Here is a 26,670-nt window from a genome sequence, read left to right on the forward strand (position 1 = left end):
GTAAGGGTCCCCTTTAACTCATAAAAGAAAGCTTTTGGAATGTTCCAATAAACCCAATCACCTCTGAAAGCTTTCTTTTTTAACAAAAGTCAGCCAACAAAGGTTTTACTTAAACTCCAAACTTTCTGCATTCATGTTTTTTTAATCCTTAATAAAACCTTGCCACATTACTCATTTTAACATGCAGCACAGACAGAGTATTCATTATTGTTCTCACTTTTTATAGCACCAACACATTACGCAGCTCCTTACAGTTCATAGTCATGTCACTAACTGCCTCTCAGAGTAGCTGACATTTTAATGTTAATAAAGGTTTAGGACAAGCAGAAGAGAGTATGCAAAGGATGCACAATCTGATCTTTGTCACCATGGCTGGAGCTTGGGAAACTTCCTATTACCTTAAGGATGAGGTCCTGGCAGAATGGCAGTGCTGTGTGACTTTGGAGGAAATGAACTTTGCTCCTGGGAGTCGGAAGCTGGTAAAAGTGGTTCTTCCTCAGGTGTGAAGAATCATCAGTGATTTTTTCCTTCTCTGACAGCCTGTAACATAGAACGGAGTCAGCATGGGGGCAAATAATTAATAAAAGCTTTGGAAAATGGGAGCTTGGGAAGGGGGGGGGGTGTGAGAGAAAATAGGATGTCAATGAATTTTATGACATATTAGGCATGTGTTAAAATATGACAAAATACTGTGCATAGAACAAAGGAATATGCAAAGAATAACAACATCTTTAGCTCAATCCAGCTTTCAAAGGCAAAGAACTTCATGTAATAAATTATTTCAAAGTATTAATAAATTAAATTTAACTAGGTTGAATCATCACCAAATTAAATGATAACCAGATTAAGAATTGAACTGGGTTGAATGTTTTATACGGAAACAGAACACACTTATGCTACAGTCAATAGTTTAAATAATATTCGGATGTCTTACCATCACAGCTGAAAACAGCTTATTCATTTAAAATATTTATCTGATATAACCAAGGGAGAAGGCTATCCATTTATTAGACACTAATGACATCACTGAGAACACAGCCTATAAATTCACTACAGACCAGTGACATCACTGAGAACACAGCCTATCAAATCACTAGAAACTGTTGACATCACTAAAGTTGTCTGTTGGACATCAGAGTATTGCTGCCAAAAAATGTTTACGGTGACAGATAAATGAATGAGCGCTGTACACAGTAGCGACCTTACCAACCTTACAGGATGTTCCTCAGACTTCTTTATTCTGGAAATTACCATTCTTATTATATAATGCAAATGATCTGCCATTACTAATTGCCAATTCCTCATTTATATAGTGAGAAATTATTAGCCCATATAATTAGAAATTATAGTGAGGTGGGGACTTCACAAATCGGTCCCCACCATATAAAGGAACTTAACTTAACATTACTCCCACACTCATACACATACATAAACTTTTAGGGCTAGTTAGGCCACATAGCTGAAAAACCATATCTTTGACTGGAAGGAAACCAGAGCACTGGTTCATAACTGCAGAAAGAGGTTAAATGTACAAACCAGATATGGTGTCCCTAGTTTAATTCACAAAGAACTTTTGCAGACTGATAGACTATTTAAGCTTTACTAACACAAATAATAGGTGCACAGTGCAGCAAATAATACAAATTTATATATCACAAATCAGGAAATTTCTAAGTCTTTGGATGTTATGGGTTACTAAGGACTGCTCATTACCGTTGTTCTTTGAACTTCTTTATGCTATTTCAAAACAAAAGTTTTTTTTCTTCCTCCTTACCCAAAAAAGTCACTTCTCATTTGTAGCTGACATCACTTAGTTGTATAAGCCTCCAGATTTCAATCAACCACCTTTCTTTTTGTGCTAGGAATTCTGATCAGTGTTTCAGATGATCACAACAAAGTTCCTTCCGAGGTGCTGAACAAATGAAATTACTAGAACTGACTGCAAGTGAACAATTAGGTGGTGGCAGAGAAGGTCCACCTAAATAAAGAGCTGTACTAGATAACAGGACTCTGCATGATGCACTACACATGGCTGATAAAGTAAGATGTTTCATTAAGAACAGTCATAAATTGTGCACTCTTGGTTTACTTGTTCCAGATGGATCAAAAAACAGAAGGTGGAACAGGCAGATAACATCAAAGGAAACAATAGAGATTACCCCAGTTTAGAACAAGCAAGCCAATTGATTTAAAGTCCTTTTATTAGACCTCGTGTGAAGATTCTATCTGATCCCCAATGATTAAAAGCAGTTAAAACAATGTGCTGTTAATGTGTGGAGGAATAATGTAAAATAATAACGGATAGGGTATATTCTTTTTTTTTTTCACCCTGATGCTCTACTGAACTTTCCAAATAAAACGAAACCTGAAAAAGAAATTTGGGAACAATTTCTACATTTTGTGCCCACACTGCCTAACACTTCTTCAGTCCTGAGGAATAATCCTTTCTCCTCAAAGTCTGCAGAGAAACAGACCTTTCCAGGAGACTCTTCACAGGCTTCCATAGCCCTCACTGGTTTCTACTGCCAACCTTAAGATTATTATTCTATGTTCTATTGATGTGGATGTAAACATTTGAACCATGATGCAGACATTGCAGTTTATCTATAGATATACAACATTTTAACAAACATTGTGGTTGGCTGGATAAGTTACCATAATAGGTAGAGTTACAGATTTAATTCTGAAATCTCCTGTGCCCTTCTTACAGTGAAGTACCTAAAACTTTACTTCTTATTCAATTTATGGAGTGACAAGCTATTTAGAACTTTCAATATACCAATATATCAGATCAAACAGTGGATATTTGGCTGCAAGTTGCTAGTGGTAACTGCATGGTAACATTACGTGCATTTCCTTCTGGGAGTTGTAGTTCTTCAAATCACTTACACTCAGCCATGTGAATTACACAGGTCCCAGGCCAGGGCTGCAGACTTGTTAAGACTAACATGTTCCCAGGAGGAAAAGTGTCTCTCTCTCTCTCTCTTGAGAGAGAGAGAGAGAGAGAGAGAGAGAGAGAGAGAGAGAGAGAGAGAGAGGGAGTGAGAGGAAGAGTGAGGGAGAGAGAGGGTGTGTGTGTGTGTTGCTCTGTCTCATCCCTTGAGCAGCAGACTCTGATCTTCCCACGCTGCCTTCACCTTCACAGATAAGGCTCTGTCCTCAGCTCAGGGCCGATTGCTCACTAAGGTCTGCTGCGCAAACATCATCGGGCATTTTGTGTGTATGTGCATGCCTGGGGAAGTCAATATTTGTGCTAGCTATTTAGCCATGGTGTGCATCTTCGCTCAGGTTAAGATCCCGACCAGCCCTGAGTGCCAAGCAGAGGTGAGAGTACTTGTTTACACTGCAGATTCAGGGCCTGGGAATAGCCTTTCTCACACGCCCTGACCTGACTCTTGGCACCTAAGCATTGGTAATTGTTTGCCGCAAAGGATTCTGGGTTCTGTCATTGCAAGATAAGTTTGAAATAGGGTAAGCTAGAAAAAGATGCTCAAACAGCAACTTTTGAACATTAGCATCAGAGGACCATCATTCTGCAATGGCTGGGCATTAGCGGTTCAGCTTCAACAATCTGCTCATGCCAATTGCCCAACACCCTCAGCAGGTGAACAGACTTCATTACAGCAAAAGGTAAAGTTGTTCATACATTAAAATGAAGTCCAGACCATGCCTTTAGTACAAGGACTATGAGACTATTTCCAACTGAGGTATAGAAGTATACACATTGTTAAGGTAAGAGAACTAATCATCAATAGGAATTGGCAGTAATGTATAGCTCGACTTTCCACTTTATTTTCTAGGATTATGTCATTTTTGATTATTTATCTATATTCTCTCCTTGACAGAGTGGTAAAGTAACACAGTCCTATCTCCTGTTTTAGCTTACGCAGGTCAGCATCCATTGAGAACTTCCAGTCTAGCACCAGGCTGACAATAAATTTCCCTGGAAAGCCAATCAACATAGATTTACCAGAGGAGTTATACAAATATCAATTCCAATTTTATTTAATGCCCTTACCACCCCTTTTTTATATTTCTAATTTCAATGCCTGTGTAACAGAGTGGAAGACATGCAACTTACCTCTCTGGGATACAAAGGTCTTCTAGAATATCTGCTAAATCTCGAGGAAGCTTCTCCATAGGTATTCCTATTTTCAAAGCCCAGATTCCAGCTGCTTGCCCATCACAGTAACGGAATAACAGGCCCATACATTGCTCCTGGAGCCAACCATTATTTGCTACTATGCTCTGCAAAAAAAGACAGTTTCCAGTCTAACCTGAATACTTTGCAGTTAAAGTAGAACTGTGAAAAATGCCTGTCTACTTTTCTAATGCTTGCCTGTTTCAGGCCAAGTGGAGAGAAAATAAATTCATACTGATTAGCTGAAGTGTTTTACAAGAATTATTAAACTTTTGACAGGAAATAAACATATATGACATAACTGACATAAATATACAGTATATCTCTGCCGTGTGAGTACTGTGGCTCTACTTGACAGCCATTATGGCACTACAGTACAGTGCTGTATTTTACAAATGTACAATGTGCTTTGTTGGCTACAGGAATCCAAAGACATGGGAGTGCAAATAAAATGAATAACGTAACCTGTTACAGCCATGTCACCTGCTCCCACTATCACAGAGTTCCTTCTCCATTAGAAGAAGGAACTCCATGACATGCCACAGGCTGCACACCTGGGTCACAATGAATGGGAAGCAGAATACAAGGTGTGGTATGACATAACTTGGCCAAGTATATTGGAGAGCTAATAGAGATTTCCCCTCTATATTATAAATACCCCCCAATCAAGTGTTTATGAATGTGATCAAGCCATTCACATAAGTCCCTGTCTGACATAGTAGCTACAGATTGCCCTATGTTACCCTGTAAAGAGATATGTAATATGTCAGCATTAAGTATAAATACAGGAAACAGTGGTGTCACTTCTATTTGGAGATTAGTAATCTCACACCCTTGAAAATACAACCAATATTGATAAACTAGTTAAAGTCTGAATATGATCAACAGCTTTGGAGCAATGCAGACTATTTTAACTACAGACACAATCATAAACAAGTTTATTTCCCATTAATTCAACAGCTTTTGGGCTTTCTGTTGCCTCTTTAGCTGAAGAGCCACTGCCTGAACTAAAAGCCCTGTGTCAGATGTTAGAAGAAAACAGACAGAACCTTAATGACCTCTGTGCCTTCTCACAGCCTGCCACTGATACGACATTCACCTCACAGGTGGGGTGTGATAGAATTACCTGCACATGGTCACTCCAGTTCTCCTCTGTCATTGTTTTCTGGAAAGAAAAGGGGGAAATATTATTGAAACTGTGTTTTTGCAATTGAACCATATTGTACTATGCTAAAAATTAAAGTAACATCACAGGGCATTAGGTGCACAGGGAAATTAGCCAATTTGTAACCAGACCGAACAAGTAAGAAGACAGCTTTGTTATCTTTAATTGACACCACCAATGTGTGAAAAAATGCTGACATTCTGGCAGCATAATATACAAAATGGAAATGATATAATGAGTCAACCCACCAGTGGCTGAAACCTACCTCCACAAATCTCTTATGCATGAGGTATTTCAGGGTACCCATATGACGCTGGTTAATTATATTCGAACAGAGAGCTGAGGGGAAAAGGGAGCTTGTTCAGTTTTTAATGGAAAAAACAAAAGGAGAAAGAACATCTCAACAAATGAACAGAAAAGGCCTTTTGGTAGTAGACATGAGTTCTTATTGTACAGTTTACCTAAAACTAACTATTGACTTTAAAACGTTTTTTGGCTCAGGATGAAATTTAATAGATATGTTAACTATGCATGTAGTGGTTGTGTCAGACAGTAGAGGATGCTTCTTTGATGAACAATAATAATAATAACTCACCTAAAATACATATTTTTTTCAGTGAAAGACCAATAAAAGTACTCATCAGAAAAGCAGTAAGATAAAGAAAACTGTGCTGTTTTTCTAAGCTACAAGTTTTGTACAAATCCTGAATTTTGGTCAAAATGTCCCTGCTGCATACATAATATTCCCTGACCAATAGCAGTGTAAGAAGTCAAGATCAGGCTTGAACTTTAATAGAAATATAAGATTAGAACATACATCAACAGTCTATATACTCTATATCCCTGCAGGTAACACCTAAAGTGACCTGAAAATAAATTAGTAGAGGTTGTATGTCCAGAGTACATGCACATCCACTATGTTTTACCACTTTAAAGACACTGCAGGTACAGAACAATTACTACTGATCTTTTAGAAATGTGAACTGCTCTTAATTTCCTATTGTGGTGTGCCCTGCTCCTTGCCGTTTTCCAAGCTACTTTACTATTCTAGTTTATATCGTTTTTACAGCATAGAGATTAACTTGGATGACATTAGATGAGATTAGTCCTGGATGACAGCAGGCATAGCTGAATATTGTCAATGAAAATATAGCATCAACAAGTATTTTTGTGCACAAATAAACCAATAAAAATGGTTTCAGTGCTATATTTACCAGACCCAAAGCAGGGAAATAAAGTTCATTGTTAGGGTTTACATACATTTTAATGAGATCCCTTTCGGAGCCAGGGTCTACATGACCAGTGTAAAGCTTCATGTGTTGCATGTGCTTTCAGTATCATAAACCCCATGTACAGTTAGGTCCATAAATATTTGGACAGAGACAACTTTTTTCTAGTTTTGGTTCTGTACATTACCACAATTAATTTTAAATGAAACAACTAAGATGCAGTTGAACTGCAGACTTGCAGTTTTAATTCAGTGGGTTGAACAAAAAGATTGCATACAAATGTGAGGAACTAAAGCCTTTTTTACACAATCACTTCATTTCAGGTAATTGAACAAATTTAAAAGCTGAAAATGAAATGTTCATTTCTAATACTTGGTTGAAAACCCTTTGCTGGCAATGACAGCCTGTAGTCTTGAACTCATGGACATTACAAGATGCTGGGTTTCCTCCTTTTTAATGCTCTGCCAGGCCTTTACAGCAGCACCTCTCAGTTGCTGTTTGTTTGTGGACTTTTCTGTCCGAAGTTAAGTCTTCAACAGCAGCTTAAGGAGCTTAAGGATGGGACTTGTTTCACCTGCATGGAGAGCTCCTTTGACTGCATGTTGTCTGTTCACAACAGAATACATACAAAATACATGTCCATATACAAGCACCCCCCCCCCACCTCAAATCAACTCCAGGCCTTTTATCTGCTTAATTGATAATAACATAACAAAGGAATTGCCCACACCAGCCCATGAAATAAATATGAAGTGATTGTGTAAAAAAAAAGGCTTGAGTTTCTCACATTTTCATGCAACCTTTTTGTTCAACCCACTGAATTAAAGCTGAAAGTGTGCAGTTGAACTGCATCTGAGTTGTTTCATTTAAAATGAATTGTGGTAATGTACAGAACCAAAATTAGAAAAAAGTTGTCTCTATTTGTCACAGGGGAGTCACAAGGCCCCATGTCTGTATGATCAGTGTGAAGCTACAAGTGGTCACAGGTATTGTTAATAGACAGAGCAATTTAGCGCAGTACTACATTGACAACACGGTTAAAAGCCAGTCCAGCCTTTCTTGCCTTTTATTACCTGTCTTACTGACAACTGGAAGGTGAAGAGGGTGGAAACAGCACACCTTTCAAATCAGGACTACCTTGGTGTCATAATGGCTGAAGAATTGTGCAATGGTGGATGGATAATAGTCTCAACAAGCGCTAAGAGCACTTTAAAACAAGCCCCCATTTACCACTAAATCTATAGACATTGTGGAGAGATGTAAATGTTTGTAAAGGCAATGTTTTTTAGTTTATAAATATTGTAAGGGCTACCTTCTCTTGAGTTTTTATTACTGTTTTCCTGCTGGGAAGATTCACCCACTTTTTTGATTTTGATGACTATTGTTACTTGAAGGACAATTCAAGTGAGGGGAAACGTGTTTCAGGAAGAAGTTTCTGGTATGAAAGTGATGAAGTGAAAACAAAATGTTTACTTTGGGGAGATGTCTTCTCATTGAGAACAGAAATGAAAGGGAAATGTCCCTATCTCCCTATCAGGGTGCACACAGACAAAAAAAAAATCTTACAAAATTTTTCATTTAGCCCCTCCCTGCTGTGAATTAAAAAAATCTTTGGGCATACACTTACAGTAACTTTACAGTAAGTCAAATCTCATGTAAACACATAACAGGTGTTTCTAAGATGTTAGAAACACACTTTCACACATACATGTAAACAACATGACCTGCACAACAGAAAACAGTTACCTGCACAAACATATGCATCTATTGCTAACTGCGTCTGAAACGTTATTCTGATTGGCTTCTTTAGGCTCTATTTATAAAACAGGGACATACATCAGACATACCCTCAAACATTCCCTTGTAGGAATCTTCCAGGTCAATGTGTTTCAATAGCAGTAATTGACTCCCACCAGGGAATGTTTGAGGGAATGTCTGTTTTATTTATAGAGCCCTATGAGTTGTTGTGTTTTACATACTGCTCTTTGCCTCCTTGAAGAGGGAAGGACATTATGAGCTCAAAAGTAAGGGCACAATTTATTTACGGCAATCATTATCATTTACATTTGTTGTATCATCTGAGACACGCTCACCTGGATCCAATTTGTATTGGTCAAGCAGTCGAAATGCCAACTTAGCGATAGTCTTTGGATTAAGTTTGTCTGTTTTCACATGTGGAAGACCTTTGTATTCTCTGCAAGTTGATTGTTCAAAAAGAGTATTTTAATAAAACAAGAACTTAATATGTTCTAGAGATCATGTAGGCCTTTACAACTCACAAATCTATTTCATAATTCTTTCAGTTCAAGTACCAAAAATCCAGAGAGTTGCTGCAAACCAACTGAAATCAGTCTTGCAGCTGGATAGCCCCAAGGCAGTATTGTTGCACCCAAAAACTAAATGCGATCCCAAAGAGGATCCTGGCAGAGCATAAGGTATGAATGTAGTTAACTGGTGTTAGGCCATCTTTACTTCAACCATAAGTCACTACTTTTATTAGTGAATTGGTATAAATTGATAATTTCAGTTCCATTTCTGCCTTTTACCACTTGGCTGATTTCCCTACTTGTATCCCCTGACAATACAATAACAATCTAATGAAGTAAAACAAACCCTCAATAACCACTCTAGTGGCATGTATTGCAAAGTAACTTATTCTCAACATCACAACATAGTTGCATGCCTGCCTATTGTTTACATTGGTAGGCTGGCAGGGTGCCAGCAAAAAAAATATAGGCAAAGAGACAAGATTTCAGTGCTCCTGTTGTGAACTATATATTATTTTTTTATAACAAAATAACATACATGAAAGCTTGTTTTAAAGTGCCTTTATTTATGCTTTGGAATAAGTAAATAAAAAAAGGGTGGAGGGGGGTATGTGTTTATAAACAAAAGGTGGGGAGGACGTAAAATGGGTAATACATGATAAGGTGATGTTACAAAAGGAGGCTAGAATATTTAGACTAGTTCTTGGTTTTGGATGCAAAGTGTGGAGACGAAGGGCATTAAAAGGGATAGTGATCTAAAGTTTATTAAATGAAGAATCCGCCTCTCCACCGATCTAAAAAACCGAACATATACAAATGATGCATACCTGCAAAGTTTCCTGGGATTAAATCTGCATAAACTCCATTGGTCCAACATTTGGAGTAGTTTGGTCTGCAGCTCTGGATACTCAGCCACATATGCTTCTACCAGATTAAACCTCTCCATCAAAAGCAATGGGGTACAAATCTGCAGAGTCCGTAAACCATTACAATATCAACAACACAGTAAACAAATGGAATAGAACTTGCATCTTTACGTTTCGTGTATTGCCCCTTACTGCCTGTCTTAGTCACATGGCAGGAATTACCAGACATCTTTCTAAACCCCACTCTTTACTTAAGCCTCACTTAATTTGTTTTGATCATGGGTGCATGGGCTGTGTTTATGTTGTTTTGTAAGAACATTTTAGACCAAACCTTTACAGCCAGGAAATTATTAGCATTTCCATTCAATTTCACAAGAAAACATGAGCTAATACTCATCTGTGCACACTTTTGAACACTTAGTGTACTTTATGAAAAGCATATGTGTATGCATGCCTCTAAAGAACATTTTTATTGCTATACACAGTATAGTACAATTGTAAGCTCCTTTGGAAAGGGTATCTCCTCCTTCTTAACCATTATTTGTATTTGTCTGGTATTTGCAGCGTTGCATAATAGGTTGGAGCTTAATAAATACAGTTTATTAATAATAATATTATTAATAATAAATAGGATGTACAAATAAAGAAGATGATGATGGAAGCTGAGGCTATGGAGTACAAGGGCAAGTCATGTGCCTTCCTATCTTTCCAGTAATACACATGTCCTTTTCTGCCATGTGGACATGTGACCACAAAGAGATCTGGAGTAAAATCTGCCTGCCAAAACATATTTCTTGTGAAAAAAAAACCTTCCCATAGGGTATGTCAGAAAAAATCCCTAGCTCTGGTCATCAGTATAGAAAGTAAACCAACCTAAAGGTCTGTGCAGAGGTTTTACAGTACCCACAGATCTTTCATCATTTCATGTATCAAACATAACCAACCAGATCAAGCAACACAGTCTCATAGTTATGAGCAACAAATGCGCAAATTCAGCTAGATTTTATATTTCGGCTTCTAATAGAGTAGGGAAAGGTAAGAACATCTGTCTGGGGTTATTTTTCTGCCCCTTGGGAAATGTTTTCTATACTACCTGCCTAAACTAAACTACCTTTGCAATAGGAAAACAGCAACAAAAGCACTATTACTTGCTGAATTATTATTATTATTATTATTAAACAGGATTTATATAGCGCCAACATATTACGCAGCGCTGTACATATAAATAGGTATTGCAAATGACAGACTAATACAGACAGTGATACAGGAAGGGAGGACCCTGCCCCGAAGAGCTTACAATCTAGTAGGTGAGGGAATTTCACACACAATAGGATGGGAGATATGTAGTGGTGGTTTCAATTGACAAAAGAAGACGGGCAAGTTTGAAAAAATGGGTTTTGAGCGCTCTTTTAAATGAGCAGAAAGTAGGAGCAAGCCGAATAGGACGAGGAAGACCATTCCAGAGAGTTGGGGCAGCTCTAGAGAAGTCTTGTACCCGTGCGTGTGATGAGGTTATGAGTGAGGAAGTGCGGAGCGGAGAGAGCGGCAGGGGGAGTATTTTTTAACCATGTCAGAAATGTAAGTGGGACAATAACTGCGTAGGGATTTGAAGGCAAAGCACAGGAGCTTAAATTTGATTCTAAGGTGAAATGGAAGCCAATGGAGAGAACCACAAAGAAATGCAGCGGAAGAGGAGCGGAGGGAAGGATGAATGAGTCTGGCTGCAGCATTCATGATAGATTGTAGAGGAGAGAGTCGAGTTAGTGGAATACCAGCAAGAAGGATGTTACAGTAGTCCAGACGAGAGATGATAAGAGCGTGTACAAGGAGTTTGGTGGTCTCGGGGGACAGGTAGGGGTGGATTTTGGCGATGTTGCGTAGGTGAAAGTGACAGGACCTGGAAATGTTCTGAATATGGGGGGTAAATGAGAGGGCCGAGTCAAAGGTGACACCAAGACAACGTGCCTGAGGGGAGGGCCGAATAATAACAGAATAACTTCCTGTCTCAATGCTTTCCATGTGCCTCAGTCCTTATCCTGGTGTCAGAGATTTATTATTCAAATAAAACTACCCAAAATGTTGGCAGCAACAAAAACCATCCACAAGTTATAACTATTCCCCAATCTATCCAAAACAAGACCTAAAACTTTAAATAAAGTTCGGCTTTAAACTTACAGGTCAGACTCAGCTATTTCTAAAGTAATATTTAGAATAGGATGTTATCTACTTACTTGTTCCATTTCCAGATGTGGCTGAAGTTTCAACTTTGTACATAAAATGGCTGCCTGCCAAAAAAATAAAGTCAAATATTTTTATCAATACCATTTTTTTAGCAAACATATTCCACAGCACAAACAAGAAAACAATATAAATAAAGCTCAAAGAAATGGCTCACTCGATCTAAAGCCTAATCACTTATGTTACTAAAGCTGAAACCACCATATCAATGCCATGGCATTTGATAAAAGACATTTCAGGGGAAATTAAGAATACTCAGTAACACTTTATATGAAACATTTAGGATAAAAGTTTACAATTTAGGTTTCAATTATTTTTTATTCTTTACTATACATATAAAAGCTTGCTTTTACAAGCAAACAATTACACAGCTCAACAAAAAGTTTTTTCACAGATTTTTCAATATATTTAGTGTATGTCAAATACACTGGATTCAGATTCATCAGATTCATTCAAATTGGCTCCAGTTATGTGATACAGGAATGGGAATAGACGATTTCACCAACAACAAATGTTAACACAGCATATTATTATCAATCTTTATTTGTACCGATGTTTTGCATTTCATATTTTAAATGTAGCATTATTTTCATGAAACTTTCATTTGCTTTCTTTTTATTCATACGTTTTCTTTTTTTTTACAGAAATATGAGTTCTTTAAGAAGAAATTGTTTAAATTACCCCAATGTATTTTGTTACATTTGTGGTGAATATTCTCAGCAAAAACAAAGAAACACTACAGAATTTGTGAAACAAGCATATCTTGCAGCATTTGGTATTAAACTGGGGGACCAAGATAAGTATTAGGCTCCCCATATGGTATGCAAAACTTGTGTTGAGTGGAAAAATGGAAAACTGAAAGGGTTAAATTTTGGTGTACCTATGGTATGGCGAGGGCCCAAAAATCATCATAATGATTGTGAATGTAAAGGTTTCAATCGTTACAAGAAAAACAAGTGAGAGTACCCTGATTTGGAATCAGCAAGATTCCGATCCCGAGTCCGATCCTGTATCCGACATGGAGGATATACACGGTTTGGAGTGTAATCCAGGAGTTAGCAGTGGAAGTGAATATGAAGGAAGTGTTCAAACCAGAAGTTCTCCCAAGAAGAGCTCAATGATTTATTACATGACCTAAATCTGTCTAAACAAGCATCTGAACTTTTAGCATCCAGGCTAAAAGAAAAGAACTGTCTGAGATTGGAAGGTAAAAAAACAGTTTATAGGACAAGAGAGGTGACACTCCTACCATATTTCAGTGAAGATGGAGACTTTATGTACTGTTGTAACATCCCTGGACTACTAGCCCATATGGGAGTATCAGAATACTGAGCAGAAGACTGGCAGCTTTTCATAGACAGTTCCACTCAAAGTTTGCAATCTGTTTTACTGCATTATGGCAACTGTTTTGCATCAATTTCAATTAGCCACTCAACAAAACTTAAAGAAGAATATGAAAACATCAAAATGCTCTTACAAAAGCTTTGCTATCATGAGCACCAATTAAAATACATTTGTAGATTCTTCCCTGGATTGAGTACTGAAAAATTAAAAGCAGGAATCTTTGATGGACCCCAGAAACTGATAAACTCATAAATTATTCAAATTTCAAAAGTTACATGGCTGATACCCGAGCTTCTGCCTGGCACAGCTATGTCATGGTTGTCAAGAACTTCTTGGGTAACCACAAAGTACAAAATATGAAGAACTGTTACAAACTTGCTCTTAAACTTTAAAAATTGGGTGCTACCATGAGCATATAGGTACACTATCTCCATAGCCATTTGCAAAAATTTCCAGAAAACCCTGGCAATTTCAGTGAGGAACAAGGGGGGAGGTTCCATCAAGATATAACGGTGATGGAAGAAAGGTATCAGGGCAGATGGGATAGACACATGATGGCAGACTACTGCTGGAGCCTTCAACGTGATTGTCCTGATCATCAGCATAAAAGGAAATCATACAAATGGAGTTTTTCAATGGCTTTTTTTATTAGTTCTGTAAATAGAAAAAAATGACATTAAGTATTTCAAAAATTTTATTTTGTATACGTAGGCATATCTAATTTATTTTGCTTAATTTTTATTTTTCATTAGTTTTCTATGAAGTTATTATTGAGGTCATTATTTAAAAAACTAGAGCTAATCTAGCAAAACCAATACCATATTTGTAATCTGTGCATCAAACATAACCTTAAATGACTTTAATCTGCTTGGCAAGAAAATGATTGTTGACCAGTGTTATAGGATGCGCCAAAAAAGAAAAGGGGGAGAGGGTGGTTGTAGTACAAATGTGTCAGAATAAATAAAAAAAAATATTCCTTTGCAGTAAAGCTACTCTCACACTACAGTGGTTAAATGCTCCTTTGTACTGGGGCAATCTAAATAGGAATTTTACTTACCATTCACTCTTGCACTCTTTCACTGAATGACAGATCTCCTGGTACTTGTTTTTTAAGTAATTACATATGGTGGTTACAGGCTTTTTTTTCTATTGATAAGTAGTGCAGCTTGCCCACATCCCTACCAACTGACTCTGGTTGTAAAATGAAGGACCAGCACTACACCAAGAGATCATATCTCTCCTTCCTCCTTCTATGAGAATGTACCTTGGTAATACATGTATTTTATCTGAAGCCTGATTGGCTCTTAGGTCTGCCCTTTCCAATCTAATATTCTTCTCTATCAGGATGATATGACGACCGATACCAGAGCATGCACTGCATCTTTATTACTTCTATCCTGGGTAAAATTTAACAACAATGTTAAAAAGTTTTTTTTCCCACTAGTTTTTGTTGCTAAAAGCACAACACTGCCACTGGATTGTGCTAAAAACCAACATTATCAGTAGGAAAGACCCAGAGCATTGACACTTCCATCCGAAGCTTCTCATACAGGAATTTAGCTCAGGGAGACAGAGGAATTTTGTCACATATCTCTAGAAGTGACACCCAAGATATAGCAATAGACTCAAGTGACACTTAAAGGTAGCACGGACCCTTCAAGAACACACCACAAAATACCACACTCAGTCTACACAGACAGAGGCCACTCCGGGACACTTAAATACATCACAGGCCATTCATTCGTGGGGAGCCCTTACTACTCCAAGCTGACAAAAGGCTAAATGCATTTGCTGCACAGCTCAGAAAGCAGTGAAGCATGCACAGACGGCCAGACTGGACCTCTGTCTGTGTTACAATGGTTGTTCTCAACAGGAGGGGCCTGCCTGTGACAAGAGGCATCTTTGTCCTCTCTTCCATGCCTTTTGGAGTGCAGGAAAGTCTTATTCAGCCTGCCACAGTCACTCTTTCAAATGGTTGAAGTGTAACATGAGACTTCCATGAAACACTAGCCAGCCTTCCGCCTATCCCTTAATATTCTCAAGCACCTCCTTCTCCATTCAGGGGGTCTTCAGAGAATAGCTGCACACTATATGAGTCTTGGCTGTGCTCTGAATTCCACTATTGCCTGCTGGAGAAATAAGCCAAGAGAAAAGAAGGAATATGCATCAACTGCAGCCATCTTGAATATCTTGGGAGCCATTTTAGGAAATATATAGTTGAAGTTTCTCATCATGCTGCAAAAACCTGTACTTGCCTCTTTTTGGAGTACAGTAAAAAGCAGTACATAGGCAGGTATCAATAATTGCATAATATGTTGTTGCTATATAAATATGTAATAGTAATAGAAAATAATGGCAATTCCAGGTTACATTTTGTGTTCCAGCCAGCCATTTTAGTGGAGCACTCTAGAAGAGTTATTAGTACATATTTAATATGAAAACAATGTGACCCTGATTGCAGCTAATTGTGTCATAACAAATTACAAAATTATAAAACCAGACAGTTTCCTTTTGATGGTATCACTTTCTGGAGGGTTTAAAATATATGAGAATAATTTTAAAATAACTAGTTACAGTGAAATTTATTCTGCCTTATTCAAACAAATTTAAAGATAATTTCCACTTCTTGGAGCTAAGATCCTCAAGATGTTGGGCAACTGCTACCTCCCTTGTCCCCTTCCTGATCTCTCTCTTTTATTCTTGCAGGCAAAAAAAAAACAAAAGAGATTGAAGGTGTAAGCTACTGTATAGTAAACACCAACCTGTTTCGCTGTTCGATGTAAAGCAGACCTTGCACTCATAACACAATGTTAAACAGCTGCAAAAAGTAAGGACAAAAAGAAGGAAAAAGTTAATATACTTACCTTACATCCAGTTTTTGGGCCTAGTAACCCAAATATCACAAGATGGTGCATTCCCTGGGATCTTTCCAAAAGCAGGGTGATCACATAGGACTAGGTTTTATAGGCAGAAGCCAGGTGTAAGGTAAGTACATTTTTTGTTGAGGCCTTTTGAGATGAGGAGCTGTGCCATGTTACATAGGCGGACACTACAATTCCAATGTTAAGTCCACTTTAAGGACCATATCACAAATAATTTTTTTTTTGCTACAAACAAGCCCCTAAAAGCATTCTTTAGCCCTTACCTCTTTATATTTGCCCATTTGATGAAGGTGAATGACATGACCTAGCAGAAAAGGATGGTCAGCTTCCTCCAGACGATAAATGTAGATGAGGACATTTACCAGCTGCCCTTCAGTGACCAGGTTGAAAACACGAGCCTGCGCCTTTCTCAACCTCAGCTCAGACTGGAAATAGAAAATATCAAACCAGATAACCATGAACCATGACTGGTGACATGCATCTCAATACAGAACTGAATTGCATATACAATAACTGGCTGTCAAGCTAAAAGATTTGCATAAAACCAATTATCTTGCACTGTATGGCTACAGCATGGTTATAGCATAAGGAAAATGGCAGCAGTTTTTTAAGCATGCAATACTGCCAACTCAGTGCCAACTTTGAGCCCACTTTTTATATTTCTGAGCATCAATACCAGAGTACTGTCAGTCACCCTGAGCTCTGTACCTATAAAACACAAAAGTACATATTTGCACATTCCATGTGTATCAAGTTCCAAAGGGCACAGGCTCTCTCAATGAAAGTTTTTGCATGTCTATTTGTGATGCATGCAATCAACTAATAATGGCAGTTTTCCTGTAGATAAGTTGAATTTGAACAGGACTGTTACCAGTTTTGTTAGTGGAAAGCCTGAAATGCTTATCCTCCATGGAGAAAAAGCTACTCCAAATTTCCACCATTGCTGGCTATATGTTTGACTGTATAAAAGTTTGGTCATGTGATCACTGCTAACAGAAGGACCAGCGTTGCACCGCTTTAACATAGGTCATGTGACCAAATATCAATATGTTGGCAGCACTAGAAGTAAAAATGAGCATCTGAGACCTTCTAGCCCAGAAGCTCATTAGCATATCAGTTTTGGATGGACATTGCATGGATTATTTAGGCACATGCCAGTATCAAAAGATCTTGATGAGGAACAAAAAAGATCTCCTTCCATTATATATATAAATATTTATATATAATATAGTATATAATATATATATATATATATATATATATATATATATATATTTTTACAGGTTGGTGTTTAATTCTTACCAGCTGGTATTCAGGATGTTCCACCAACCATTGCTGAGCTTCATTAGCAATTAAATTAGCCAGAGAATTCCCTTTTCCCTTTGAGATGTTACAGCCTTCCAATAAGTCAAGGAGAGCAGTATGTGGGTCGTCTACAGTAGCAAGGAAATTTTTCACATTCTTTCGTGCCTGTCAGAGCATAAAGAAATCTGCTTAGAAGCACATATGCACATAATGGAAATAAAGTACAGCAAAATGACAAATACAAATGATATCACCCTTAAGGTCAATTCAATATAACTACTTTGTAGATTGATAGGTAGAAAAGGGGATGATAGTTGTGGCCACTGTTTAGTGACTTTACTCTTGAAACATAATAATAAGCTGTTGTGGTATAAAAATAGAAATTGCAATGGATGAATTGTTTTAAAGATTAAGTCTCAGGAACTGTCATCATTTACTGCACATTTCTTTGGCTTGTCACGGTTTGTTGTAAGACCTTATCAAATGAAAGGTGATAAACCACTTCTTCAGCCACTCCTTCATTTGTGTTGTGACAGGTTCTGTTAAACAGTGGTTTAAAATCTTATTATATCCAAATTTCAGATTTCAGTAGTGGGTGAATATAATTGTGAATCACACCTATCACATATTAACGAGTCCCAACACCAAAAACCTTGCACTTGATTCCTCATCTCCCTGCAATAGACAATACAATAAAGCTTCAAATTCTCAGCAATACATTGCTCCCAGGGCAATACATAAATAAAATGAATGCACAATCTAAAAGCCCATCAGTCCAATTAGGAAACAAGCAGTCAATCTCCCCAATCAATGGGATTTTTTTTTAGGACCTTGGAAAAGAAAAGTGTTTAATACTTACCTCCCAATATCTAAACACAATGGATGACTGTGGATGTGTCTTATTTCTGATTTCTCCTACTGTATACTTAAGGGTTAAATACCCTTGGTCCCTACTTTTCTGCAGGACACAGAAAACATCAGCAAATGGATGAGCCACACTGCAGTGGGAACCGAACTCCCAGAGGCGAGATGAATTATAGAGAAATGCTGAAGTCATAGGTCTAAATCGACGGGGTGATTCAAATCCCCGGCAAAGGGGTCTCCTTCATGGTAATGTCTTCTAACAATAACAAATGCTGGTAATCTACACAGTAAAGACCAAATTGTTCAAAACATTTTTTTAATTGTTAGAGCAAGAAAGGAATAGAATCCCAGATTTAAAATTCTGTCTGGGTCCCTATACGGATTCCTTGTTTCCTGTTCTAGTGACAAAACTATTTGTCACTATACTATAAATGTATGGATAAAGGCACAGCAATTGTCAATTTTAGGCATATTGGTTTCCTGGTTCCTGGGATTATTGCAGTTCCTTTTTAAATAGAGATAGAAAAAGGTAAACTGCCTTGAAAGTATATGCAATTTATTGAATTGAATATCAAAGTTCTGTATTTGGAATGGGGTTAAAACTCATATTGCACATGTGGGGATAGAATTGGAATGTCAGATTTTGTACCTTTAAAGACAAGTTAGCATTGAAAGTTCCTGAATTTGTACATTTTGGTTTCTTTGTAACTAATAAATCAAGGCATTCTTTTTACCTAAGACTAGAAGGTGCTATCTTGGGCCAGAGAGGTCAGATGGACCTAATATAAAATCTCTGCCCCTTATATCCCAACAGTGGGATGGCAGCCAGCTCCGCAGAAATTTCTTCTTGTGCCCTTTTTAAATGGCAGTAAATAGCAGCCTTAATGCCAGAAAATTATCAGCAACCATTTTTCATCTACAGTCCCTGCAGACATTAGACCTACTAATAAAGTTGACTTTTGGCTAAGAAGAGGGTGGTCCACTAGCCATCAAGGAACTACTGTGGGTGAGCTAAACTCTGCAAATTACGGGGATTACTAAACAGTTGAACATTTTGTCAAATTTTTTTTTTTTTTTTTTTTTTTTTTTTTTTTTTTTTAGTTTGTGGTCATATTTATTACTTGTCTCTTAGAGATAAACAATGACCTACCTGCTCAACATCCTTTTGGGCCAAGGCATGATGTAGCGTAGATAAAATCAGAGAGCAGTCAGTCCCTAAATGAAGCAGAAAACAATGTCAGAACGGCAGATCAGAAACCAGTTGTATTTTTTTAGATTAGTGCCATTAGATAGGTATGTATACTAGCAGGGTCCAACCCCAACTCAAATTGAGCTCATTCAATAATTACTAAAAATTATTAGGGTTTTTTTTGGATCCCTCACTATACATCAAAAGAACTCAAAATATAATACAGAATAAAATACCATATCATTTATTTACAAATACTAATACACAAATGCATCAATGACATAACAAATGGTTGCTATAAGTGCTTCAAAATGGTTCTAAATACATCCAAGAATGTCCCCAAAGCCATACTCCCCAGGCTTCTGCTGGTCATTCATAAACAATTCATAAACAAACAGTTTATAGACAAAAATCAATTATAAAGTGAATCATAATAAACCTACTGTAACCAGAAGCCCCCTATTTTCGACGCATTTCACAGCTTTTTTAAGAACCATAGGAGCAGTCAATCAAATCCATACTCAAGGTATTGAAACAGGCAACCCAAATATTGTATATTATGAAAAAGTGTGTGTTGAAGTCTCCTAGCATGCAAAGTCTATGTGTGAAGTCGACTTAAAGTTGCAGTATCCAAGACACAGAAAAGGCCTGTTAGTATCTCTTATAACTAAAACATAATTTTTTGTTGTTCCAGCCTTTTAGGTGATAGTTGAAAAACCCTGCTACCAGCCCAAAGTAGAATTCAATGCAAAACCAAACAAACATTTTTGCACCGCCAGGAAGTTTTAACCATAGTGAGAAAATATGCATAGCTTACTATGCACAAAAACTGCAGGTTAAGACATAGAAAAATAAGATAAAATACATGCATCATTTTCCCTTTTCATATATTTTTTTTTTTATTCATTCTCCTGTTAGAAAGATAGACTAGTCGAGGAAGTGTATATTCCCTAGCAATATCATAAGTCATAGCTTTCTCCTGCTGACATCATTCCACAGATTGCACCACCCAGCAGCAGTCTCATGGATTTTGGATGTCTGAACCAGGGAGATTTTTATGGCTAAACTCTGTTAAAATGCATAAAACACAATAAATGCAAGTAGAATATTAGATTTTCTGCTAAAATAATCGACCTAGTGACATGGACTTTGTATGGATTTACAAGATTAAAGTGCATTTAAAATTAAAACTTTTCTTTTCACCAGGTAGGAAGTGGAGGATACAGCAACTCGGGTAAAAGAAATGATTTTAGGATAAATAGAAGAATGCTGGCCTTTTCTAAGGCTTTCTCCTTAAAAAAGAAAGTGAGAGGAAACCTCTCTAACACAGTCCTGAAAATCAGTACAACCCAGAAGTGCTAACGCTTCCTTATTAAAAAAAAAAATTAAAAAAAAGCACAAGCATTATTTTTTATTATTATTTATATTTATTACATTGAAATGCACAGTAATATGTTATCGCATGCTGCACTGCAGGTACATTGCGAAGATGTGTTTGGGTGGCATTCAAAATGCACAGAACCGCAATAGCTGCAATGTGTAAATGGACCCCTTGGGTTGATTGTAGAACAATGAATTTGCTGGAACAACCAGATCTCCCACAGGGTCAGATACAGGAATTAAGCCAAGATTGCACTGGTAAAAAAACCCAAAACATATAAAATGTCAAGGACTGAGTTAGCTTATCAAGTTCTACAAGTAACCAGACACTAGAATAATGGTGGCCCTAAATGAGTGTGTTGCTTGGACTCCTTGCCAAGGTAACAGGAATAGCAGATAGACAAAATGTCAGAGGGAAAAAGTCAATATAGGAAGTGAGAGGGATACAGGAAAAGGGACCAAAGAAGAGTCACATTAAGTGGAGTTATGAGGAATTACAGAACTTCCCCTAAATCCACAGGCCAGGGGTCAGTAAACACATCTGATCTGTGACCGATCATACACATACATTAGTACTAATAAATGATCAATCTGTTGGCTCTGGGTTATGCTCCAGACTCTGCTCCAGAGTCTACTGTAAACAGATGGACGCTGAGAGGATGCTCCCTGACTGACCTCATAATATTCCCTGATCTATATAAAACAGGAACTTGTGATGAGTGTCTACATCCTGACATTTAAAAAAAACTCTTTGAGAAAAGTCCAGTTTATGGGGCCATTTGCTACCCAGAAAAAAAAAAGGGACAGGAAATGTTTTGTAATGAACAGCTGTTCAGAGATTCATTTGAAGTATGCAAAGCAATACAATGCACGCATGTAGCCAAATATAGAACATTCAACATCACCTTCACCTACTACAATTAGGAAATCAGTTGTGAACAAGAAAAATCTTCAAAGTCTAGTGAAATATTATATTAGTATATTTGTATTTAATAAGCACTTTCAGCTCTAAAAGTAGCTAAGCTAACTCACCTTCTCTGTCTATCTCAATGGTGCCAACATCCTAGCCAGCTTCTTTTCTAGGTTTGGTATCGTTGGACAACTTGGCAGGCCTAGCATAAATGATATAACTCTTGTGCGTGCACACAGGAGGTTATTTAGGCAAAGTATGCCTGAATAGGTAAGTAAGTTTGCCTGCCTGCTCAGTTTTTTAGGTTAAAATCTGTTTAAAAGTTTCCAAACACACTGTGTACACAAGAATTGCCTTTTCATTTTAATAAAGTACTTGTTGCCATTTTTCATTCTTTGCAGCATCTCAATTCTGATGACCATCTAAAGCCTCTTTGATCTATTTCCTGTCTACATGTGATTTAGAATGTCATTATTCACATTTCAAGCTCATGTGCTTAGCCTTAAATTCCTCCACAGTTTTTGTCCCACTTACCTTTCTGACCTGGTAGAAAAATACTCCCCTAGCCACTCTCTTTGCTCCTCCAATGACCCAATAATGACTTCCTCACTCATAACTACATACAGGAAGTACTGTTTAATTGGGCAACCAAGTGGCAAATGATATTTAAGTAAATGTGTGCACTTGGGTGCTAACACCATGCATGCTACTGTCTACGGGGAATAAATAGAAAAGGATCTGGAGGTTCTGGTAGATCATAAACTTAATAATACCATGCAATGCCAAGCTGTAGTATCTAAAGCTAGCAAAGTATTTTCTTGTATAGAGGAATAGACTGCAGAGTTGGAGACATAATCCTGCCCGTACTAAGCAGTTGACAGACCACATCTAGAATATGAAGTCCAGTTTTGGGCACTAGTTTACAAAAAGGACATTGTGGAATCCTGGAACTCAGCTATGAGGAGAGATTAGACGAACTGAATTTATTCTAACTTGAGAAGAGACATTTAAGGGGGGATATGATCACCCTATAACAATATATAAAGGGTCCATATAGAGAACTCTCTTCCTCATTATTCACTTTAAGATGGGTATAAAGAACAAGAGGGCACACTTTACGTCTAGAGGAAAAGAAGTTTAAGCTATGGATAAGGGATTCTTCACTGTAAGGTCTGTGAAAATGTGGAAAAGGCTCCCTCAGGAAGTAGTTTCAGCAACTGGTATAGATTGCTTTAAGAAAAAGCTGGATGTTTTTCTAGAAGCACAGAATATAACTGGGTAATAAGGCTTTAAAGTAAAAATAACAGTGACCTTTGATCCAGGGAATATCTGACTGCCTCATGGAATCAGGAAGGAATTTTTTCCCCTGTTGAAGCAAATTGTACCAGGTTTTTTTGCCTTCCTCTGGACCAACTGTCCATAGGGTTTCATATCTTGGATATGTTTATTTCCTAGTGGCTGAACATGATGAACCTATGTCTTTTTTCAATCTGACCTACTATGTAACTAAAATATAGGGTAAAATGTACAGCCCTTCTTTAATGGCTGACTCTGTTTTTGCTTATTACCAGCATGCAAATGCCAAGCTGCAGTATCAAAAGCTACCAAAATACTTTCTTGTATCAAAAGAGGAATAGACTACAGAGATGGAGAAATATTCCTGCCCCTGTACAAAGAATTGGTCAGATAACATCTGGAATTTGCAGTCCAGTTTTGGGCACCAGTTCACAAAAAGGACATAGTGGCATTAGAGAGAGTGCAACTAAACTAAAAAAAGAAATAAAGGAGCTCAGCTATGAGGAGAGATTAGCTGAACTGAATCTATTCTTCCTTAAGAAGAGACGTTTAAGGGGGGATATGATCACCCTGTATAAATATATAAAGGGTACATATAGAGAACGCTCTTCCCAATTATTCACTTTGAGATCATTACAAAGAACAAGAAGGCACTCTTTGCGTCTGGAAAAAAAGTTTAAGCTTCAGATAAGGAAGGGATTCTTCACTGTAAGGTCTGTGAAAATGTGGAATAGGCTCTCTCAGGAAGTAGTTTCAGCAACTGCTATAGATTGCTTTAGGAAAAAGATGAATGCTTTTCTTGAAGGACAGAATATAACTGGGCATTAAAGCTTTAAAATAAAGATAACAGCCAGGGAACAGCCGATTGCCTCATGGAATCAGGAAGGAATTTTCTTTTTTTTTTAAACTTGCCTACCCATCTTCTTCTGTCTCCTTTACCCTCGCTACTTCCCAACATTCCATAGCCCCCCTCCTATTGTGTGAAACTTCCCCCATCTTCTAGATTGTAAGCTCTTCTGGGCAGGGTCCTCTATTCCTCCTGTGTCACCGTCTGTGTCTATCATTTGCAACCCCTATTTAATGTACAGCGCTGCATAATATGTTGGCAGTATATATAAAAATGGTTTATAATTATTAATAATAGTATTATTCAGGGCGCGTTTCTGGATGGTGACAACAGTGGACTATGTCTGCACAATGAGTGTTAAAAATGTCACTTGTTGTCTTGATGAGAAGGCCAAGCAACAAGTTGCCAAAGCCTAAAAAGACAGGGAAAGCATCCTTTAAGCAAAGGCTTGAACATGGACTTTGATATCAAGAATGCCAAGTATCATTTGCATAGCTGCATATTTAAAAGTATTGAAAATAACTTGTGAAATTGAATAAATGTGAAATACTATACAAAATTTCAGTGTTTGGGATTACATATTTCTTTACTATAACCCTCTGCTCCCTCAGTAAATGGGGACTGTTAGAAGTGCAGAATAAGAAGCCAATGTTTGCATATGAAGCACACACATTGTACTTTATAAAAGATAAATAGAAAATGTGAGCAAAAAATATTGATGTTTGAGTATTAAAATATTATCCTATCTGTTTACTATTTAGTCAAGCAAATAGGAAATTTTCCATATGGTTACTTAATGTTGTAATTTTCAGCAAAAGGATACAGCTTTAGGCTAATTTTTCAATCTTTTCTAGGCTCTCGATATCTGCTTTGGGGATGTACACTAAAATGTACCACTGCACATAAATGACTTGAATGTTTAACAAGTGAAGAATACCTATCTGTGAACAATGCTTTTAGCATTTACGTTTTATTTTATATGAATAAATGTTCATGCCCAACTCTATGTGGGCAAATTGACTGACTTTCCCTACACGTAAAAAAACATTTTTTTATATTAGCGTAAAAAAGCATTTTTTTTATATTAGTTACAGAAAAAAGGCAGACAGTTCCTAAATTTAATTTTGCTACACTGAACTAAGGGAAAAAGTGTTCTTCTAAATGGTTGCTGAAGGTTGTCCAAGACAACACATAGAACAGTGTTTCTCAAACAGGATTGCTTCAGAGGTGCCAGTAATGATCTTTTTGGCTATCTGTAAAGGTGACATTCTTCCCACTGACCACCACACTAATGTACTGTGAGATGTAAATATATAGAAATTAAAGGTGTTGCCTGATTTTAGGAAGGTTTAAGAAAGCCTGGACTGGATACTGTTATTATTAATATTATTAAGCAGGATTTATATAGTGCCAACACATTATGCAGGGTTCATTAAATAGGGGCACTACAACCCGTACAGTACCACTTAGTTCAGTTTTTATTGAGGGAAAAAAATGGATCCAGTTCAATGTGTGACAAGTACACTCAGCTGGTCTGTTTCTGCCATTTTGTAAAATCACAAAGTAAGCCAAGAAAAACAACAATCACCTTCATTTTGACTTTCCTTCAAATCCATCTCTATTCAATTAGGAGCAGAACACGAGGTTCACAGCCGCAGTATTTCCTGAAAAAGTGATGCAAATTTATTATTAAAACAGCCTATATATGCTTTGTGATTTAGTGGAGAAAGGATAGACCCTCTATACGTTTTTGTTTTCTGGTCAAGACCTAAAAAGTCCCATTTCAAAAAAAAAAATCAAACCCATAATTATACAATGGGGATGTGGTGTGATTTGAAGATGTTTCTCCCAAATACAAGACTCTATCCCTTGAGGAGGTAAAGAAAACTTTCAAGAAAACATTTCAATGGAGACAACTATCCTAGTTGTATCTGTCATTTCCTGGCATGTCTGCAAGTGGGAAAGTGACGCAAAATCACAGACAACAACAGAACTTGACTGAGGTTCTAACACGTTACAAATAAAATGCAAAAACAAACTATTTGGCTGGGTTTTCTAGATTAAAGACTTATCACAGGTAAAACAATAATGGTACATATACAGTACTAAGAAAATGAACAAAGTCTCTAGTGATAAAAGCAGTGTACAAAGACTAATATTAACAATCTTTGATGTTGTTGCGTTAGCCATAACTTGAGAAATGTGAACTGAACTCCCACTGGTTGTAAGGAGAGGCAAACATTGCTATAGCTGTAAATGATAACAATGGAGTACATCACAGTAGTTCCACACTAAGCTAGGAACTGGCGCCCTCTAATCGCAACACCCAGTAATGCAATGCATTGGGTATATTTAAACATGCATGCAAGGTATGGTTATTAAACTACAGCAACATCTTTAAAGAAATTGACACCACAATATTTAACAAAATAAAATGATCATAGTAGATACCTGCAACCACATGGCCCACTTCTTGTCATAGTTATGATTACAAAGTAAAGTACTCCCTTCCAGATGGAATAGAAAAATGAGTGTGGGGGCATATGACAGCCTAATATCTTAGTATGCAACTGTGCAAATATAAGGTCTTTGAGATTCTTAAAACTGTTTTTTCTTTTAGTGAGAAGCGGTGATGGCAAGTTTCACATTGTTGGAGTTACGGGCCGTCATGAAGTTTTTGTTTCTCCAGGGAAAGTCAGCAAAGGACATTCACACTGAGATGCCACAAACACTGGGGGAGAATTGTC

The 26,670-nt window shown here is 37.3% G+C and overlaps 1 protein-coding gene across 5 annotated transcripts in view; it reads right to left on the minus strand.

Moving 5' to 3' along the window:
* EXD3 (exonuclease 3'-5' domain containing 3) overlaps positions 1-26,670 on the minus strand; it is a 234,500-nt gene that overhangs the window by 131,067 nt on the left and 76,763 nt on the right. For all 5 annotated transcript variants that reach the window (XM_072431330.1, XM_072431331.1, XM_072431332.1 and 2 more), the window contains 11 exons: positions 25,512-25,587; positions 19,452-19,516; positions 17,435-17,602; positions 16,396-16,557; positions 11,900-11,953; positions 9,630-9,769; positions 8,629-8,729; positions 5,572-5,645; positions 5,268-5,306; positions 4,082-4,248; positions 399-540 (listed from right to left, as the gene is read on the minus strand). In XM_072431330.1, coding sequence (XP_072287431.1) covers positions 399-540; positions 4,082-4,248; positions 5,268-5,306; positions 5,572-5,645; positions 8,629-8,729; positions 9,630-9,769; positions 11,900-11,953; positions 16,396-16,557; positions 17,435-17,602; positions 19,452-19,516; positions 25,512-25,539 — 1,140 coding nt within the window. In that variant the 5' untranslated portion in view covers positions 25,540-25,587. The remainder of the gene's footprint in view (positions 1-398; positions 541-4,081; positions 4,249-5,267; positions 5,307-5,571; positions 5,646-8,628; positions 8,730-9,629; positions 9,770-11,899; positions 11,954-16,395; positions 16,558-17,434; positions 17,603-19,451; positions 19,517-25,511; positions 25,588-26,670) is intronic.

Source organism: Pyxicephalus adspersus, chromosome Z (genome assembly GCF_032062135.1).
Source record: "Pyxicephalus adspersus chromosome Z, UCB_Pads_2.0, whole genome shotgun sequence".
Lineage (NCBI taxonomy): Eukaryota > Metazoa > Chordata > Amphibia > Anura > Pyxicephalidae > Pyxicephalus > Pyxicephalus adspersus.